The sequence below is a fragment of the Aspergillus sydowii genome (assembly GCF_001890705.1).
Source record: "Aspergillus sydowii CBS 593.65 unplaced genomic scaffold ASPSYscaffold_12, whole genome shotgun sequence".
Classification (NCBI taxonomy): domain Eukaryota; kingdom Fungi; phylum Ascomycota; class Eurotiomycetes; order Eurotiales; family Aspergillaceae; genus Aspergillus; species Aspergillus sydowii.
The window spans coordinates 783,000-801,747 of NW_024467870.1; the positions used below are offsets into that span (position 1 = coordinate 783,000).

General features: G+C 52.5%; 6 protein-coding genes across 6 annotated transcripts; 3 read left to right on the forward strand and 3 right to left on the reverse strand.

Moving 5' to 3' along the window:
- The first annotated feature begins 2,463 nt into the window (after window positions 1-2,463).
- Window positions 2,464-4,070, forward strand: ASPSYDRAFT_49387 (MCT family MFS transporter). The gene is made up of 3 exons (XM_040847821.1): window positions 2,464-2,757; window positions 2,810-2,902; window positions 2,958-4,070. The coding sequence occupies exons 1-3, from the start codon at window positions 2,469-2,471 to the stop codon at window positions 3,878-3,880; spliced, it is 1,305 nt and encodes a 434-aa protein (XP_040699028.1). The 5' UTR covers window positions 2,464-2,468; the 3' UTR covers window positions 3,881-4,070.
- Window positions 4,071-4,102: 32 nt separating this feature from the next.
- ASPSYDRAFT_81367 (uncharacterized protein) lies at window positions 4,103-8,108 on the reverse strand (the record flags this gene model as incomplete). The annotated part of the gene is made up of 11 exons (XM_040851086.1): window positions 4,103-4,930; window positions 4,988-5,068; window positions 5,114-5,329; window positions 5,385-5,893; window positions 5,942-6,076; window positions 6,123-6,166; window positions 6,370-6,719; window positions 6,777-7,261; window positions 7,309-7,506; window positions 7,749-7,884; window positions 7,935-8,108. The coding sequence occupies 11 exons, from the start codon at window positions 8,106-8,108 to the stop codon at window positions 4,319-4,321; spliced, it is 2,940 nt and encodes a 979-aa protein (XP_040699029.1). The 3' UTR covers window positions 4,103-4,318.
- A 384-nt stretch (window positions 8,109-8,492) lies between these two features.
- ASPSYDRAFT_159444 (uncharacterized protein) lies at window positions 8,493-12,791 on the forward strand (the record flags this gene model as incomplete). Its single annotated transcript, XM_040842826.1, has 7 exons — window positions 8,493-8,538; window positions 8,598-8,708; window positions 8,768-9,532; window positions 9,578-10,126; window positions 10,170-10,289; window positions 10,333-11,124; window positions 11,170-12,791. The coding sequence occupies 7 exons, from the start codon at window positions 8,493-8,495 to the stop codon at window positions 12,789-12,791; spliced, it is 4,005 nt and encodes a 1,334-aa protein (XP_040699030.1).
- Window positions 12,792-13,017: 226 nt separating this feature from the next.
- ASPSYDRAFT_49393 (alpha/beta fold hydrolase) lies at window positions 13,018-14,240 on the reverse strand. Its single transcript, XM_040847822.1, has one exon. The coding sequence runs from the start codon at window positions 14,163-14,165 to the stop codon at window positions 13,197-13,199; it is 969 nt and encodes a 322-aa protein (XP_040699031.1). The 5' UTR covers window positions 14,166-14,240; the 3' UTR covers window positions 13,018-13,196.
- Window positions 14,241-15,907: 1,667 nt separating this feature from the next.
- ASPSYDRAFT_158990 (uncharacterized protein) lies at window positions 15,908-16,300 on the forward strand (the record flags this gene model as incomplete). The annotated part of the gene is made up of 1 exon (XM_040842778.1): window positions 15,908-16,300. The coding sequence occupies one exon, from the start codon at window positions 15,908-15,910 to the stop codon at window positions 16,298-16,300; it is 393 nt and encodes a 130-aa protein (XP_040699032.1).
- Window positions 16,301-16,565: 265 nt separating this feature from the next.
- On the reverse strand, window positions 16,566-17,998 carry ASPSYDRAFT_159029 (N(6)-L-threonylcarbamoyladenine synthase family protein; the record flags this gene model as incomplete). The annotated part of the gene is made up of 2 exons (XM_040842786.1): window positions 16,566-17,832; window positions 17,883-17,998. The coding sequence occupies 2 exons, from the start codon at window positions 17,996-17,998 to the stop codon at window positions 16,566-16,568; spliced, it is 1,383 nt and encodes a 460-aa protein (XP_040699033.1).
- Window positions 17,999-18,748: the final 750 nt, after the last annotated feature.

Genomic DNA, 18,748 nt, shown 5'->3' on the forward strand with positions numbered 1-18,748 from the left:
GCCTTTAAACGATATAAGCTTGCTAGTTGTTCGCACGACTGGTATATATACTGCCGCAGGGCGCTGATTCTACCCTCCGTCTTCGTTATGTATGTATCTGGTAGGTAAAATACCCTGTTCAGTATATCGCTTAACCCTGGGTTGTTGGCTTCGTGACATCGATGCTCTTATTCAGGGAATATACCGAGATGGGCATCTCGCAGACTCCTTTAGCTGGCTGGTATTCATGTATACGCGTGTCTACAGCAGTGTACCTCAAGTCAATAGACGAGATCGTTCGCGATTCGCCAGGGATCTGCGATGCGAAACAACCACATATGTACGATGCGCCTGTGATCAAAAACCACGCGCGCGAATTTATTGATTTTCCCGGCATAGGTACCGGTCCATGGTTATTCATAATTCCTGATGAGGGCAGAGCTCTAGAGTAACCGCCATCCACGACAAGTGAGTGCTGGCTGGTGACCTATTTTTGGTATACATGCTGGATTGAAAATTGGTCGACTGTTCTGGCCACGAACCGGTGGGGCTGGAAGGTGAAGCTGATGAAGCTCTGGTGGAGATCGGACCGAGCAGTCAGATGGCGTGGCTAGCTGTTCTCCAATTTAACTACTACCAACGGCCATGACTATCTGATGGTCTCGTGTGATACTGTCATGGCGTGATATTCAGGGATGGTTGGTAGAGAGCTGGAGATGGGTCTGAGGTGGCCTGGTGGGGATTCTATAGGCATCGTGCGTTGTGGCTGTTTAGTCCTGGCGATCCTTCTTCCAGGGGAAGGGATAAGGCCAGGAGGTGGAGATGGAGAGGGAGAGGATCACCAGCCGCACGACAATCGAGAAATCCGCAGGGAATAAGGATGAACGTTTCATTGATGGTGCAATCGCATTATCGCAGCAGCAGCAGCAGCCCCATGAGGCAATTCGGCAATCCTCGTGATGTGTCTAAGCTTTGTGGTCCCTGCTCGGCTGACTTGTCTGGTAAACCCAAGGTGTGCTGGTTCCCTAATAATTGGGAGAATTGCAGCAGTGCATAGAAATTGGGCGGCGTTGCTGTTGCCACCAGGATGAGGCTGTCGCGCTTCCGTTTGCGGAAAGTGTATAAAGCCCCGGCCGGCAGATGTCTGGCACAATGCGATAATGGTGCCGTGGAACTGGAGGCTGATATTCAGGTTCGAGCAGGCCAACGACATTCGTCAAGCAATGATTAACCTAAAATCCGAAACACAGGCGATATTTAAAGAGCTGGCGTGGATCCGGAGCTCCTCTCGGAAGTTCCCCCCGGGGGAGCTCAAGGTTGACTGCCGAGTAGATCCCTCGGTCTAGATTCGGGCCAGCCCAATGGAGGATTCTCCTTTATCCAGATCAGTGCCGAGCTGCCTTGGATCTACACAGTGCAGCTCTGGCAATCAACGGCTGTTGCAAAGGTACCACCAGTCCACCACTATCCGTACCAGTGTTCTGTAGTGGCGACTGGCGACCCCTGAGGCCATTCTCGACCATAGATCGTCAGTCTATGTGATCGAAACATCCAAAAGGCGATAATGCGTGCAGGGCAGAGTGAGCGGCTGGAAAATTGTCCATCTAAAAGTTATGGTGCGAAATCACTCACCACCTAAACCAGTTTCAACCTTCAGGCAGTGACAAGATTCCAGCAACGCCATAGATACCACAGATGACGGGCTTGTCCAGGTACAGTAAGTGGTCCATGTAAACTTGATCAGATATGCTTCCTACGTATGTGGCGCCCGGCTATGTGAACTCTACCTATAGTTCCAAGTGATCCATACCATGTGAATGGTTCCTCTGCCAGGCAAGCAGCGGACTAGGCTGGATTTGCGTTTGTGGCGTCTGTCACAGAGTCTTCAGATGCTGTACGCGCGTTCTGATTCACTTATTGGAATGTGTTGGTCCACCCATCCCTTGTTCCGGACCGTGCAGATCTGCTATCGCAGGGCGTCTCACGATGAGACTGGCTGTGACTGGGATAGACAGACAGTATCTTGGTGCCTTGCTGCGAGTGGCGTTAATGAGCCGGTTAGTATGGTGATCTTGTAAAGGACATGGTGGTAGCTGGGATGCTGGTTGTTGAGTATACGGTAGCTACAGTGAACGATGCCAGCATATAAACATCGTTCCCAATAAAGAAACGCCATGTTTCATGTCAGGCAGCACAGTCTATAGCAGCATGACGTGGGAATTAGGGTACAGTTCAAGGAACAAGAGCCGGGGAAGTCCTCCACCTCCCATCCAGCAAGTTAGCCGATGATTATTTGTCGTGATATCAAAAGCAGTCCCACCACGTCCCACCTTCTGGGTCGAACTTGTCAACCTCCTGCAAGGGCTCTAGACCAGACATGCTTGCTATCCTCCGACCCCCTTGGCGATCATCCGGGCCGATATGTACTTAAGGATTGGACAATCTGGGAAGCCGATACTCCCATCAGCCAGATCTGACCAAGCTTCACAATGGGCATCTCGGACGATGAAGTTCTCGCGCAACCGGTAGACCTGACCCCAATGAGCTCCAACGAGAAGGAGGAGCTGGTGGATACATACCCTGATGGGGGCCTGGTGGCATGGCTTGTCGCCCTGGGCGCGTGGTGTGGATGCATCTCTGCGTTTGGGCTCATGAACAGCAATGGCGTCTTCTCGGACTGGCTCTCGACGCATGAGCTGAGCCAGTATGACCACGGTACCATCTCGTGGATCTTCAGTGTGCACAACTTCTTTGTGTTCATGGGCGGCATCCAAGCTGGTACGTCCCTTCACTTATATGCCAGTATTATATGCCAATACTAACGGGTCAGGACCCCTATTCGATCGATATGGCCCCAAGTTCCTCCTCGCCCTGGGCACCGTCGGCCTCACAGCTGCAGTCATGGCCTTTAGCGTCGCAACTGGTAAGCAGCCACCATAATCACAATCTAGGGAAAGAGAACCATTCTAATAAAGCAGAATTCTACCAATTCATGCTCAGCTTCGGCGTCCTCGGGGGCATCTCCGCGTCCATGATCTTCACCCCCAGCATCGCCGTCGTCAACCACTGGTTCCTCAAGCACCGCGCCGTCGCAACCGGCTTCGTCATGACTGCCGGTGGCATCGGCGGCATCATCTTCCCCCAGATCTTCAGCGCGCTGGCCCCCAAACTCGGCTGGGCCTGGGCAGTCCGCGTGCTCGGCTTCATCGTCCTCATCACCGGCGGCACAGGCACGCTCCTACAAAAGGCACGCCTGGAGCCCGACGCCTCCAGCCAGAAGAAAACAATCGACCTGCGCGTGCTCTGCGAGCCCGTCTTCAACTATACCACCATTGCCATCGTCTTCGTCGAACTCGGCTTCACCATCCCCGTCGCCTATCTGACCTCCTACGGCTCTGCCAATGGCATGTCCGTCCAGTCTGCATACGCCCTCACCCCGATCCTCAACGGCTCCTCNATTCTCGGCCGTCTCATCCCCGGCTTCGCAGCAGATAAATGGGGGCGGTTCAACGTGATGGTCGTCACGACTACAATGACCACAATCATGACACTGGCACTGTGGCTCACGGCCGGAACCAACCAAGCAGCTATAATCGCCTACGCGGCGCTCTTCGGGTTCTGGAGCGGGTCAGCATTTAGTTTAGCACCCGTGTGCATGGCGCAGATCTCAAAGACCGAGGACTTTGGGAAGCGGTACGGGACTTGCTATACCTTTGTGGCCATTGGGGCGCTTGTCTCGCTGCCGATTGCGGGCCAGATCCTGCAGGTGCAGACGCATGGCGAGACGGAGCTTTACTGGGGGTTGATTCTGTTTGCGGGTCTGTCGTTCTTGATTTCGGCGGTTTTCTTTGCCCTGGCCAGGATTCATGTTACGGGGTGGAGGTGGAAGAGCATGTATTGATCTGTTTCCGGTTTTGGTGTTTGTTTATTTTGGGCTATCTTGTTCTCTTCGTGCATTATATGTTAGGGATATCGTGCACATACAGGTATCGGGTAATCTGGTTTTAAAAGGATTTGTTATGGCTTGTTTGGCATTGGCGTGGCGTTGGTAAGGGTTACTGGGTTTCNTATAGATTAGATCATTAACGAAGCACTTACTGAAGTCCTACAGACTACGTACTACATCCTCTTCTAGTATCAGTTTACGCATGTCGACCATTTTCCTTTCCAGGCAGGGTCTCTGACGATCAGCACGGACCCCAGTCCATGAACCCGTGGACTCCATATTGAGTAACAGTACTTAGCTTCAATATCCGTAAGGAGACGGGGTCCATTTACTGTACATAAACAATGCACCCCCTACCGACTCATACCCTATTCAAAGCAGTTACAATATCACTCACGCAAGGCTAATATACCGAACCCGCTCCTGTCCCCAACCCTGCAGCCCCCCAAGCCCAGTCGACCTCGACCTCGACCTCGAACCAGCACTCGCAAATCCCAAATCCGCTTCCGCTTCCGCTTCCGAATTCAAACCCAAATCCTTCGTCCCAAAGGAATGTTTCACAGCCTCAATCGCCCGCCTCACACTGCCCAGATTCCTCGATTTCTGGATTCCCAGAAGTCTATCAAGGACGAACCGGCGATGCTCCTCGTTTTCTAGCTTGACATTACCTAACACGAAGAGAGGCCAGAGGAGGGTAGCCATGTCTGGCAGCGTGGATATGGATTCGATTATTGATGTGATGAGGTGGGTTTGGCTGGTAAACGTATCGTTATTGTGTAAGGTTTGTCTAAGAGGTCCAAGGCGTTCTGTTAGGTAGAGAAGGGCTGTGAGGCGTTTTATATCTGCGATACGCTCTAGATCGTTTCGTTCGAGTAGTGAATTTGAATTTGAATCTGAATGCCCCGGTAGGGTTTGTTTTAGGGAAACCAGGGCGTGGTGGAGTTCGATTGTTGCTATTGTGTGGCTCTGCTGCTCGGATGTGGTTAGTGGTCTGGTATCCAGAATCTATTGGTTATTCTATTAGCATTCGATTCTTATTCTGGGTTCTTGGGAATGGTCTACCTTGGCTCTGGTTGATGCTAGCACTGATATCCGGTGAATCAAACTCATCAGGCCGCGCGAGCAGCCCATCAAGACGTCTATCTGCACACGGTTAATATCTCCTGGGTATGATTGTTGAATGCGCACCTCCTCGAGATCATCACCGTCAGACCAAAGCTGAAATGAATCAGCCTCTTCACCCTGCCCGTCATTAAACGCCGTCCGGCTCATGATATCGTGCGCAACAAAGTACATTCGGAAAAACTTCCACAGACTGGGCAAATTACACGAAGTATTGCAGTTGATCAGTTTAAGACCACCACGCAGATGCGTCATCCAGGAGGGAGAACACCCATCTGATATCTAGATGTATCTACCATAAGCAAGAACCTGCAAACAAGCCGCGGCTACTACCTACGTCTTGAAAACAAAGCATCACAACCGCAGCGACGGCTCCTTCATCCTGCAGGCTGTTGGATAGCTCGCGTTGGAGGCCTTGCAGTGCTTTGTCTTTGTAGTGGCATGCCTCTTGTCTTAGCTGGGGGCGTCCGAGGAGACACAGTTGATTGGCAGCGACTGCTAGGAGGGCGTTTCGCAGTGTCTGAGAGGTGAAGCAGAGAGGGATGACGAGAGAGATGTAGGGATTGTGTGATGTGCTTAAGGAACACGACGGACTGATTCCTCTGATGAAGTAGTCCAGGAGGTAGCTGTCCGTCTCTGGGAAGGTGTGGAAGGGGTGGTATGTAAAGGGCGTAGGCGATGGAGCGAGTTCTAGTTGAATAGATGGTTCAGACGCTCTGATCGGCTTGAAGTCATCGACGGTCACATTGAGAAATATCCAGCGGTTGATATAAGAATGCAGAGGGAGGCCTTGGAAGACACCTTTCTTGCGCTGTGTCTTGGGAAATGGTCGTTTTGTCCATACTCCTATCTACCCAGTTAGTATCAGCCACTAGATGAAGTAGAAGAGCTTGCCTTCGCGACCGAAACTCAGCCCACGCTGCATGGCGTCTTCCCTGAATGTTAGTCTGAGGCCGCGGACGCATTGCAGACCGAGCACCTCGCACCGTCGGCATCGGGGATGCTCTTCCGTACATTGTACGTGTTTCTCTACAGATAATTAGCTATTGTCAAAGGGAACTTGCTATAGACTCACGCTTGCACTGGAAGCAGCCAGTACGGCGTCTGTTCTCTTTCTTCCTGCGTACCATCATGCAATCAGGACAGGTGAAGGATGCAGACGATGCGGGGATGGCTCTTTATCATTAAATACGCTATTAGCGTCACTCTTATCTCACACTAGACAAATTTAGACTAGACTGTGTAACCCGGAATGTTCAAGGTGGTTCTTACACTAAGTACGGCTGATATCGATACAACTACATTAGGTCGTATATTTAAACCCCTTCTGCTGAAAGTCCGTCTTATCAGCAAATGCCTCTCCCAAATCTTCTTCTCTCTCCTCAGTCCTTGTCGGATCAACCCCGTCTACTCTTCGTCTATTCAACGATACAGCAAGAATCCAGTAACCCGCCATCAAAAGGACACACACACAATAACAAGCCAGCATAGCTACAAACCCACCCGTATACTCCGGAGCCTGGTTCGCGCGAAACGTCTGTGGGCCGATCAGACTTCCAACCGCATATCCAATGTATAGCACAGAGTATTGCACTGTTTTCTTTGTGTTCCCTGCTGTGTTTGCCTGTGCCATGGATATACCCACAACGTAGGGACCGAAATAGGTGTACAGCTAGATTACAGTTAGCAGTTGGTAGACTATGCGTGAGAAAGGAAGGTGTAAACCTACTAAATAAATCCCCACCACCTGTCCCCCAATATTCGTTCTTGGGAGTGTATAAACCAGAATCGCACCGACTGCAGGGACACAAGACGCCAGCATCGTAACAAGACACCGCCGATTCGCCCACTTCGCTGCAACCCAAGAGAACACAAAAGCAGACAGCGTGGACATGACACCCGTGGGCATATTAAGCAGGGAGGTATTCACCGGTGAAAAGCCCAGGTTATTGATAATGATGCCGCTAAAGGTCAACAGGCCGCCGTTGGGGATGTTTATGGCGATGTTAAAGAAGAATAGGATCCACGTCTTGGGGTCGATGACTGCTTCGAACGCCTGGTCCCATTTCCATTTCTGGCTGGTGATTCCGGTTTTGTTTGAGGCGAGGCGCTGCACGGCATGGTATTTTTCTCGCGGGGTGAGGAAGAAGGCGTCCATGGGGGCTGAGGGGAGGAGGATGAATGCGATGATTGACCAGAGGGTTGAGACGGAGCCTATAAAGTTAGTGAACGGACTTCATATCGAATGTCTTTAGGTGTACCTGTTATCAAGAATAGATATTGCCAAATCGACAACGCTGCAGTGGGTGGGATGTGCCCGACAGCCCATGAGAGAAAGCCGTTGAAGACAGAACTTGCAGCTGCAAATACAAGAGCATTGCGTGGTGGCTGCTCTGTTTTTGTATAGAAGCCAGCAACTATAAGAGATATTGACGGGACAATAATAGCTTCCATGCAGCCTGAAGCCCATATTAGACCAGTCCATGAGTTGGATGCCTTTACATACCCATGAAGAAACGCAATGCCATCAAGCCGCCCCAGTTGCGAGAGACTGGTATCAGCAGAGCCAGAATAGACCAACCGGTGGAACACGCAGTCAAATACTTTGCAGAGGGCAGTCGATGGACTAGATATGTGGATGGCCACATACCAATGATTGACTGCTTGTCTTAGCTGAATGTACCCGAGTTGGCTGGAGAACTCACCCCAATCGACAAGATGGATCCAGCCCACGAAAACTGCTGTCCGACGAGATGCAGGTCTGTTTCCAGGCCGTAGATGGCGGCAGTGCTGATAGCGACCTTGTCCACTGCCCCAAGAGTTGCGGTCATGAATAGCTAATGATCTGTTAGCGTTGCCTTTGTAAACCAATTTGTTGTTCAAATACCATAGGAAGCAGAATCCAATCCATCTTGCGAATCATCTTTCTCTCTTCACCGGCCGATAACGGCTCAAAGCCAGCATTGCGAGCGAGATACTGCGCGGCCTCATCCAAGGTCTTGGTAGCATGCTGCTTACCTTCCGGCTCGTCAACCGCAGGAGCCACTTTCTGGTCAGTCATGATGTGAGATTTCCGTTGAAACAACCGGGATTGACATTGTGATGCACAGCACCTAGACTTTATAGCTTTGAGCAACGTCTGTGCCCCAACCATCACCACCAGATAAGAGTCCCAGTCGACTCCGACTCCAACTTGATAAAGGATCTGGGGTAGACCCACCTTGGATCGTCGACTTCATGTTCCATTATTGCTCGTTATTGGTGGAATAACAGCGCAGTCCGTATCGACCTTCCTCGTTCCCAGCACAGTTAGGAGTAGACTATATACTGCATCTGGGCCGTATCGACCTTCCTTGCAGCTGACGTTGGAGACGCTATACACACTATAAAGCTAACACATATCCAAACAAGTAAACATGGAGATCCATTCAGCTTCCTCTTCAAAATGACATTTACAACGCCAATAGCCGGAGGTGTCCGAATTGCCATCGGTAAGATATCCTTCATCCATCCCCTGAAAATCTCATTCGACAATGCTCAAAATGTATAGACCGCGGCGGCACCTTCACAGACGTCTGGGCAAGTCTCCCAGGGAAGCCCGATGTCGTTATCAAACTCCTCTCCGTCGACCCAGCCAACTACGCCGACGCCCCGACCGAAGGTAATACCCATACCTCGATACCACCAAGTATCTCACAGCTAATGAACACCTTGATAAAGGCATCCGCCGCGTTCTCTCTCTGCACCATGGCTCCGAAATCCCGCGGGGCGTCCCCCTCCCCAAATCCTCCCTCGAGTCCATCCGCATGGGAACAACAGTCGCAACGAACGCGCTCCTCGAGCGCAAGGGAACAAAACATGCTTTCCTCGTTACAAAGGGTTTTCGCGATCTCCTACAGATCGGATACCAGACCCGGCCGCGCCTCTTTGATCTGAATATCGTGAAGCCCGGTGTGCTATACTCCGAGGTAAGGGAGGTTGACGAACGGGTCACGATTGAGGGATTCGACGAGGATCTCGATGGCCTGTTTAAATCTACCACAGAGGTACCGGGTGTTCTTGTCAAAGCGACCAGCGGGGATATGGTGCGCATCTTGAAGCCTCTTGATGAGGTTTCTGTTCGAGAAACGTTGAGGGGGCTCCGGGGGCAGGGATTCGATACTGTAGCTGTTTGTCTGGCGCATTCGCATGTTTTCCCGGCTCATGAGGAGAGAATTAAACAGATTGCGCTGGACGAGGGCTTCGCGCATGTATCGCTTTCGTCGAGTGTTGCGGTGAAAATGATCAAGATGGTCCCCAGGGGGAGTTCGTCGTCGGCGGATGCGTATCTCACGCCTGAGATAAAGCGGTATCTTGATGGGTTTGTGAAGGGGTTTGATGGTGGGAACTTGCATGGTGTGCGGTGTGACTTTATGCAGTCGGATGGTGGGCTGGTGAGCTATGACCGGTTCAGTGGGCTTAGGGGCGTTCTGAGTGGTCCTGCTGGTAAGTCTACAGCCCTAGTTCCATGTCGTGGTTAACGCAGACTAGGAGGCGTCGTGGGATATGCAAGGACGTCGTATGATAGGAACTGTGCTACTCCAGTGGTGGGATTTGATATGGGAGGCACGTCGACCGATGTATCAAGATATGGGGGTACCTTCGAGCACGTCTTCGAGAGCAACACAGCCGGAGTGACGATTCAAAGCCCCCAGCTTGACATCAACACCGTTGCAGCTGGTGGCGGATCGATCTTGTTCTGGCGGAATGGACTGTTCGTCGTTGGTCCGGAGAGTGCCTCCTCTCATCCAGGGCCTGCATGTTATCGTAAAGGTGGTCCATTGACTGTAACTGATGCCAACCTGTTCCTTGGCAGGCTCATCCCGGATCTATTCCCGAAGATATTCGGTGAAAACGAAGACAAACCGCTTGATGTGGACATCGTGAAGCAAAAGTTCATCGCCTTGACAGACGAGATCAACAAGGACACCGGCAAGACACTCTCTCCAGAAGAGGTTGCCTGTGGATTTCTGGACGTCGCGAATGAAGCTATGTGTCGGCCTATCCGGGCATTGACTGAAGGGAAGGGATATGATATTGGTATGATCCTTAACATCCTTTGATAGCCTATCTAACGGTTCAGCGAGCCACAACCTTGCGGTCTTTGGAGGCGCAGGAGGACAACATGCCTGCGACATTGCGCGGACACTCAAAATATCGACTATCGTTATTCATAGATACTCCAGTATTCTCTCAGCATATGGTAAGCACACCACCCTTATAGACACACGATACTGACGAGTAAGGAATGGCACTGGCCGACCTCGTCCAGGAAGCACAAGAGCCCGTCAACGAGACATACACGACATCGACTCATAAACACCTAAAAGACCGACTGTCAAAACTACGAGATCAAGTGCGGCAACAACTAATCGATCAAGGCATTCGAGAAACAGACATTGCATACGAGATGTACCTCAACATGAGGTACCAGGGAACAGAGACATCGATCATGGTTCTTCAACCCCCCAACGGAGACTTCGCAGAGGAGTTCAGAAAGACTCACCTGCGGGAATTCTCCTTCTGCTTTCCTGACGACAAACTCATCTATGTTGACGATGTTCGGGTCCGTGGGATTGGGACAAGCGAGAGGAAGGACTGGGAGGGAGAGGAACTCGGGCAGCAACTGCGTGCATCGGAGTTCAAGCGATTAATGAGTGATGTCCCAGAAGGCGTGGCCCCAGTGTATTTCCCTAAAGTCGGATACCTGGATGCTCCAGTCTTCCTGGTGCAGAGGCTTCCTCCTGGGGTAGTAATCGATGGCCCGGCTATCGTTGTTGATCAGACGCAGACGCTGGTTGTGGCGCCTGGGACAGTAGCCAAGGTTCTGCGCTCGCACATTGTCATTGAAATCGTGGCTACATCTGTCACTACTGCAGAGCAGTCAGCGGTGGTAGACCACATCCAGCTATCGGTCTTCGGACACAGGTTCATGAGCATTGCCGAGCAGATGGGGCGTGCTCTACAGAAGACGGCGGTTTCGCTGAACATCAAGGAGCGGCTTGACTTTTCATGTGCTCTATTCGGGCCAGATGGTAGTTCATTCATCTTGATTTCTGAGTCGCAGCTAATGTGGTTAACAGGAGACCTCGTTGCTAACGCCCCCCATGTCCCCGTGCACTTGGGCTCAATGAGCTACGCCGTGAAACACCAGCACAAGCTCCATAAAGGCAAGCTATCTCCAGGCGACGTCTTGGTAGCTAACCATCCAGAGTCCGGCGGAACCCATCTCCCAGATATCACGGTCATCACACCCGTCTTCGAAAAGACCGGCTCAACAGTAGCCTTCTACGTGGCGTCCAGAGGCCACCATACGGATATCGGCGGATTGGGCGGTACATCCATGCCCCCTAATTCTACTGAACTATGGCAAGAAGGCGCAGCCATCAGGTCCTTCAAGCTCATTCAAAACAGCACCTTCGACGAGACCGGCATCACCGATATCCTCCTCAGCCCCGGAACCCACCCGGGCTGCACAGGAAGCCGGCATATTCAAGACAACATCTCAGACCTCAAGGCCCAAGTCGCCGCAAACCACAAAGGCATGACACTCGTCCAGGCCCTCATCGAAGAATACACCCTCCCAACAGTCCAACTGTACATGAGCGCCATCCAATCCAACGCCGAACAAGCCGTGCGGTCCTACCTCCTCACAACACGCACAACCCTCGGCTCGCACCTCCACGCAACAGACCAAATGGACAATGGCACCCTCCTCTCTCTCACAATCACAATCTGCCCCCGGGGCTCTGCCGTATTCGACTTCACTGGCTCCGGCGTCGAACTCCTCTCCAACATCAACGCCCCGCCCGCAATCACATACTCCGCCATCATCTACTCCCTCCGCCTCCTCATCGCCTCCGACATCCCGCTGAACCAGGGCTGTCTGGCGCCTATATCCGTCCTACTCCCGAAGGGATCCTTCCTGAACCCCTCGTCCGGCCCCGCCGTCTGCGCCGGGAATACACAGACGTCGCAGCGCGTCGTGGACGTGATCCTGCGTGCGTTCCGCGCCGCCGCGGCCTCGCACGGGTGCATGAATTGTCTGGGCTTCTTCGGGGAGGGAGGAGAGGGAGGAGGCAAAAAGTCTTCTACTATGGACTCTTCCGGTCAACAGCTAAAGGGGTACGCGTACGCCTTTGGGGAGACGATATGCGGCGGATCCGGGGCGACATCTGCGCAGGACGGTGCGTCGGGCGTACACACGCACATGACGAACACGCGGATAACGGACGCCGAGAGTCTGGAGAAGAGGTATCCTGTTATTCTGAGGGAGTTCGCGATACGGGCGGGTACCGGGGGTGCGGGGGTGCGGAGGGGCGGGGACGGTGTTGTCCGTGATATTGAGTGTCGGGCGCCGCTGAGCTTTAGCGTTATTACGGAGAGGAGGAGTGTGGCGCCTTATGGGATGGAAGGGGGTGGGCAGGGGGAACGGGGGGCGAATTATTGGGTTAGGAGAATGCAGGGGGGCGAGAGGTGGGTGAATATGGGAGCGAAGAATATGGTGCGCATGCAGGCTGGGGATCGGTGTGTGATTCATACGCCGGGGGGTGGGGGATGGGGAGATCCAGCAGGAGTTGACGGTGACGGTGACGGTGACGATGTCGAGGGTGTCGTGGTTGATGGTGCAGTTAGGGCTCAGCAGTATCCACGGGCGTCGGGCAGTGTCGGTGCTTATGCTGCGGCACAAGAGGCGTCAAATTAGTTGCAGTATTGATTATATCAAAGTAGTTCTACAAAGACACTTCAATATACACGAGCAGAATCAACTACTCTGGGAAACCGAAGCCTTAACCTCACAAGCCGGAACAGGAACGAGACACTCGGCGGAAATGGCCTTCAATGATCTCTCTCGCCTCTCTAAGAGCGTCAAACTCCCAGGGTACTTGTAGTCGACGACACAATACCGAAGCCGCGTGATGACTGCCATTGGACTTTGGATGGAACAAAGCTAATTATCAAACACAAAAAGTTCATATCCTGCTACTCATATAGATTACCTTCGGGATGACTCTGTTCGGTCGTCGGGTTCTCCCTGCGACTGTGATACTGCCCCGATCTTATCATCAGATGTGTAGAATGCAAAGGAAGTATAAACCTGTATAAGCAATCAATGAATGGCGACAGAACTCAGCCACCAGCCCAGTTCAACTCCCAGCTTCCCCGGCTGGTCATACATCACCAAATGGCCAGCCCCTTCAATCAGCACAACATCCCTCGCATTCAGGCTCTCCTTCAACCTGCCCGCCGTCTCAACAGGAATCCATCTATCCTCCTCGCCCCAGACAACAAGCACCGGCATCTTGTTCCCGACCTCATGATACCTCCCCTCAACCTCCTCCGTACTGCGACTATTCGCCTGCACCATCTGACGCACAAACCCTTCCCTCCCCTCCTCACTCTCCGTCCACGGCCTCTTCAACACTTCCATAGTCTCCTTACTTAACTCAGTAAAAGCCGCATCCCGGATATAAGACTCCACAACGCCCTCAAACACCGGACCGGTTAGGGAATTAAACACGCCCTCGTTCTCCGCAATCAACTTAAACAGCGGCTGTCCAAACGGACCCAGCGCAACGACGTTCATCAGACAGAGACTCGCAAACTCGCACCCGTGCACCAGGTGCGCGCGCAGGGCCATGAGTCCGCCGTGGTCGTGTGCGACTACATGCGCTTCTGTCTTTGCATTTGCATCTGTATTCGCTGTCCCCCCCTGGTCAGCGTCTGAGTGGCTATGCCAGTCCCGGGCCCAGAACTTGTATAGCGCGGCGAATACCTCCGACTGCTGCGCGAGGTCTGCGTCTAGGGCGACTTCTTTGGTGATTGGTTCTTCTTCCCTTTCCTCCCGGACGGGCGTTCCCAGTGGACTCTGTCCGAAGCCGGGGTTGTCGAAGAGGTAGACGTGGAAGTGTTTCGAGAGGGGTTTGGCGTAGGAGTGCCAGACGACAGAAGACCAGGGGGTGCCGTGGATGAAGATTAGGGGTGGGGAGGTGGTGGTTCCCAGAGATGTCCAGCGGATGGAGTAGTTGTGGGTGCTGGTGGTGTGGTGGAAGGTTGAGCTGAGCTGGAGTGAGTCCATAATAATTAATAAGTATATATCGCGCGTAGTGTAACGAATGGTTGAATTGATTATTGTACGACACCAGGAAGCGGGTTTATATAGATACTACGCCTCCCAGTTGAGTAAAACATGGAGTCTGTTTGATTGAAATGCAAATATGCAAATTTGGACTGTTTGACTTGTATGTTAATGTCTTGCTCTGAAGATATCTCGACTCCTCACTCTGATTGGCCATATCCAGTTCACTGTTCCCATTCGCCGCTCTGATTGGCCACATCGAGTTCACTTGACGGATTGTGAGGCTCAGTATATATCAATTTACAAGTTCATGATCGCAACCGCGTATGGCACTACCGAAGCTAAGTGCGGCAAATATTTTGCGATAGCTGGCAATAGCTGAGGCATCATATGGATAATTGAATGTAGAGGTATGAATACCAGAATGAGCTTTGTGGCTGCGGCTTCTTGACCGCTGGGGTCATGACGCTGAATTGCATGGGTTAGAGTTCAATCAGGCAATGATAACAAACCCAGCAGATAGAAACAATCAGTTAATGCCATTTAACCCTCCTGTAGTATAGAATAAACGGCTTTTAATTGTGTCCATCCCAGCCAATTGCACATCTCCTACTGGTTTGCGGTGGGCAAGCAGGACAATGTTCAGGCCTCAATTCCGATTTATTAAGAATCTAGAGTAGAAATGGCAATGTGTCTATCCATTCTTGATCGTTAACAGAGGTAATTAACTCCGCGACGACCACGAGAGACCTATTACTCTGTATTCTTTAACGATGAGAGACCTCCCCAAATCCCCAACTCATTTCCATTACCATTTTAAGTTTTTGTTTCAGTCGATGCCCGGTCATGAGGTTTCCCTCTGAGGCTGGCCATGGCCCGGTCACCATCAAACCTGCTCTCACTCCCATCACCTTGCATAGCATGATTGGCAGGTTGTACAGAAACCAACGCGGGGTGAAGCAGTCTGTCACGTCGACGGTCGACCGATCGACCAGCAAAGGACAAACCAACTGACTCGAATCACTCGATGCTGGCCGCTTCACGCAGCAATAGGTTCATATCCATCGAACCTGCGAGTCTGTCACGCTCTGCGGCAGTCTGTTTCGAAAGGCTGCTGTGATCGCGGTGTGATTGTGTGCAGATATCCCATTCCTCTGGCCTGCGACGGGGTGGAGCTGGGGCTATAATTGGCGGTTGTCCGGGAAGAGAGTTCCTGCTGTGCCCTGATTGGGAGGGACTGCATGAGCAGATGTGAGGGGCTTTTCGGAACGAGACGTTATTGGCAGGGCTGGATGTGATGGTGTGCTGGGCGTGCAGATAGTCGGCGCTTAGCAGGAGGCGGGCGAGCCATTGGCCGAGCCCTAATTCCTCCCCCAATATCCCGACAAGAGAGAAGGATATATAGCCGCCCACTTGCCACTGCAGGCTTCTCCTGAAACATCTTCTTCGCTCGTCGCCCTCTTCTATTTTTGTTTTCTGTTGGTTTGGCTGGTCCAGACAACGTCTATCTTTAAACGCCCTCGGATTAATTTTGGAAACAACCTTACTTCGTAGTTCATCCCCAGGTTTCAGACTTTGTTGAGCAAAGTCTGCCTCGTCAATTCGCCATTATATCATTCCTATCCTCGTCCTCGTCATCGCTTAATACCACCTCGCCAACACTCCTGCTCTTGAACCAGCACCTGAACTCCCAATCCTCACCACACCACCAAAACCAACACACAGCAGCAGCAGCAGCAGCAATGTACCGCTCAAAGCCCAAGCTCTCCGTCTCCATCGCCGCCGCCCAATCCACCGTCTCTCGTCCCTCCCTCTCCCTCAAGTCCCCGGGTCCTCTGCTCTCCCCACGCAGTCCCCTCTGCCCGCCCAGCCCGGCCCCGCCAGCAAAGCGCTTCTCAAGCCTCCAGGTCCCGCCGCCTCCAAGCTACAACTACGTCAACTCGTGCTCCTCCAAGAGCATCCTCAAGAAACAGGCCGGGCCGACGGGGACGGGGACGGCGACGGGGACATCGAAGCGCATCCAGTTCGCGAGCCCGACGGTGCACTGCATCACGCCGATCGAGAACCGGGACGAGTACTACGGGACGTACACGAAGCTGTCCAAGGAGGAGAGGAGGTGGATTGTGAGGGAGTGAACTAGCCCGGCCCGACACCTTGATTAATCTAATTGTGCAGTGCGGCTGGTAGCAGCCTGATGAGCATTTCCGGTGTGGTTGGTGACCAAAGACTGGATGAATGTAAAAAGTGCAGGTGTGTAAATGAGCGATGTACTTACGACTTATGATATGACTGGCATGAACAATCCAATACAATCCTTATACAGAACTCTTCTAGTAGTAGAGTAGCTATTATTTATTATACGTATTTATACAATTATAATATACAACCTAGGATACAGAATCATTTCGTCCACCCCTCAGCCCCCAAAACACCACCCTCTTTCTCAAGCGACCACTTCCTCAACGCCCGAACCGAATAGTCACTCCTCCACCCCGCCTCAAACATCTCTATCCCCGCCCATCCAATCATCGCCGCATTATCCGTACACAGCGCCGCCGGCGGCGCCACAATCGCCACATGTCCAAACCCACGCACATCCAAGAACGACCGCAGCACCGTCATGAGAAACTTATTCGCCGCGACGCCGCCGCTCACGACAAGCGTCTTAACGGGCACACTCTCCGGGATCGGCCGTTGGTTCGGCTTGGGTTTCCACTGGCACAGCGACTCCAGCGCAATGATTGTGCGCGACGCAAGGTGCTCGAAGCAGACGCGCATTGCTTCGCGGGCCATTGCGACGCGCTCGTTGTCTGATACCGGTTGGTCTGCGGTTCGCTTGCGAGTGAGGATCTGGCTGATGGCCGGCGCAACGCCCGCGAAGCTGAGCGCCAGTTGTCGCGTCTGGGCGTACGGCGTGGTGATGGACCAGCCGTACGGCGATTCCTTCTTGGAAGAGGCTATTTCGTCGCCGCGGGTCCGAGGCGCAGTGTAATCGGCGTAGTCGGCGGGTCCGTTGGGGAAGGCGTACTGTTCAAGCAGTTTCCCGTACATTGTGGTTTTTGAGGATTCTAGCAGTGTAGGTGGGAGTATATCGCGGGCAGCCTTGTCCAGGGCTTCGCCAATAGCGACGTCCGTGGTTGTCGCGAGGATGGAGTGGTCGGTTAGAGAGGACGAGTTCACGAGGAGACTGTGTCCTCCTGAGGCGAGGATGGAGAGGAACGGGAACTGAGGCGTCATGGTTTGGCTCGGAGAGGAGCGAGAGAGGGCGGATACAAGACGCGGCGTTAAGAGGTGTGCCTGCATATGGTGCACGCCGACGAAGGGGATCTGCCATGCCACAGAGAGGCCCTTCGCTGTGTCAAGGCCGACGAAAAGATTGGCACGCATCCCTGGGCCACGTGTGACGGATATAAAGTCCGGCTTCTGGCGGTTGTTGCCGTCGGACAGCGTAACGACTTTTCTGTTATCATTTTCGGAGTCCACGGCGGATGGGAGGTGCGCCAATGCCTTGTTGACTAGCTTTGCGAGGTTCTCTTGATGGGATTCAAGAGCGGGGATAGGATGAATGCCCTGGTATGCTGTCAAGTCGGCGGTTACATTCTCGAGGAAGTGTATTTTGGCCGAGCCGGATTGCTTTTTATCGACTATTGCAACGGAGGTATCGTCACTAGAGGCGGGAATTAACGTGCATTCTGGATTTGGAGTGGCCAAACTTACCATGATGATTCGATCGCGAGCGTCAAAAGGCCGCGACGCGGTAAGGACACGCTCTGTCGAAATCCACCGCAGAGGATCCTGCGGCCAGCAGCTGAAGCAGGGCGCAGATGCAGCATGAGGTCAAAGGAGGTCGCATTGAAGCTGTTGACGGCTGATCCCGAAGAACGCAGCCGGAGCTCGGGCGCAAGTTTCGCCGGTATGCCCTAAACCCTATATTGATGGCCCGTTTTGTATGCCATCATTCCCATGGCGGAAGTCAGACTACAATATATCAATATTTAAGTAAATGTCACGATAATCCCACTCGTATTACTTCCGGGGCACTAGTTTCTTCACAACGTATTTCGTAGATGCCCTCATCCCCGTCCTCGGTTGAGCTTCTCCAATGTTCTTCAGGGTGCATATCCCTTCCAGACCGCAAGCCACCTGCAACTTCCTCTTCCTTTAGTGAAGATCCCGCTCTGCCCATGACTTGATAATACCCTCATTGCTCTCATCAGAAAATCGGTGCCCGACGTCTCGGTCAACTTTGATGGCTGTGTTCGCCTTTACGAACTTCCATCACAGTGTCAGTTATAAACGCCGTCAACGGTGGACAGGGGCTCATAGAGGTGTCTGCAGGATTTAATGTCGGCAGTGCAGCGCCATATATATAGACGAATTAGATAATCCCCAAAGCCGGTTTACTATATGATAAGATCTTTGTGCGGTCGAAGTTGGCCGTCATGGTTGAGGTTGTACTAACTGTTGTGAATGATGCTAATAACATCAGAACCATATTCAATGGAGTACTTCAAGATGGGCAAGTACGCCTGGACCTGCCATTGATTAAATCTTGTACTTATTGGTCGAAGGAACACCTAACA

What these genes read in the sequence shown, in the direction of transcription:
- ASPSYDRAFT_49393 (XM_040847822.1), bottom strand. Translation starts at nt 14,165, where the DNA reads ATGGACTCACTCCAGCTCAGCTCAACCTTCCACCACACCACCAGCACC.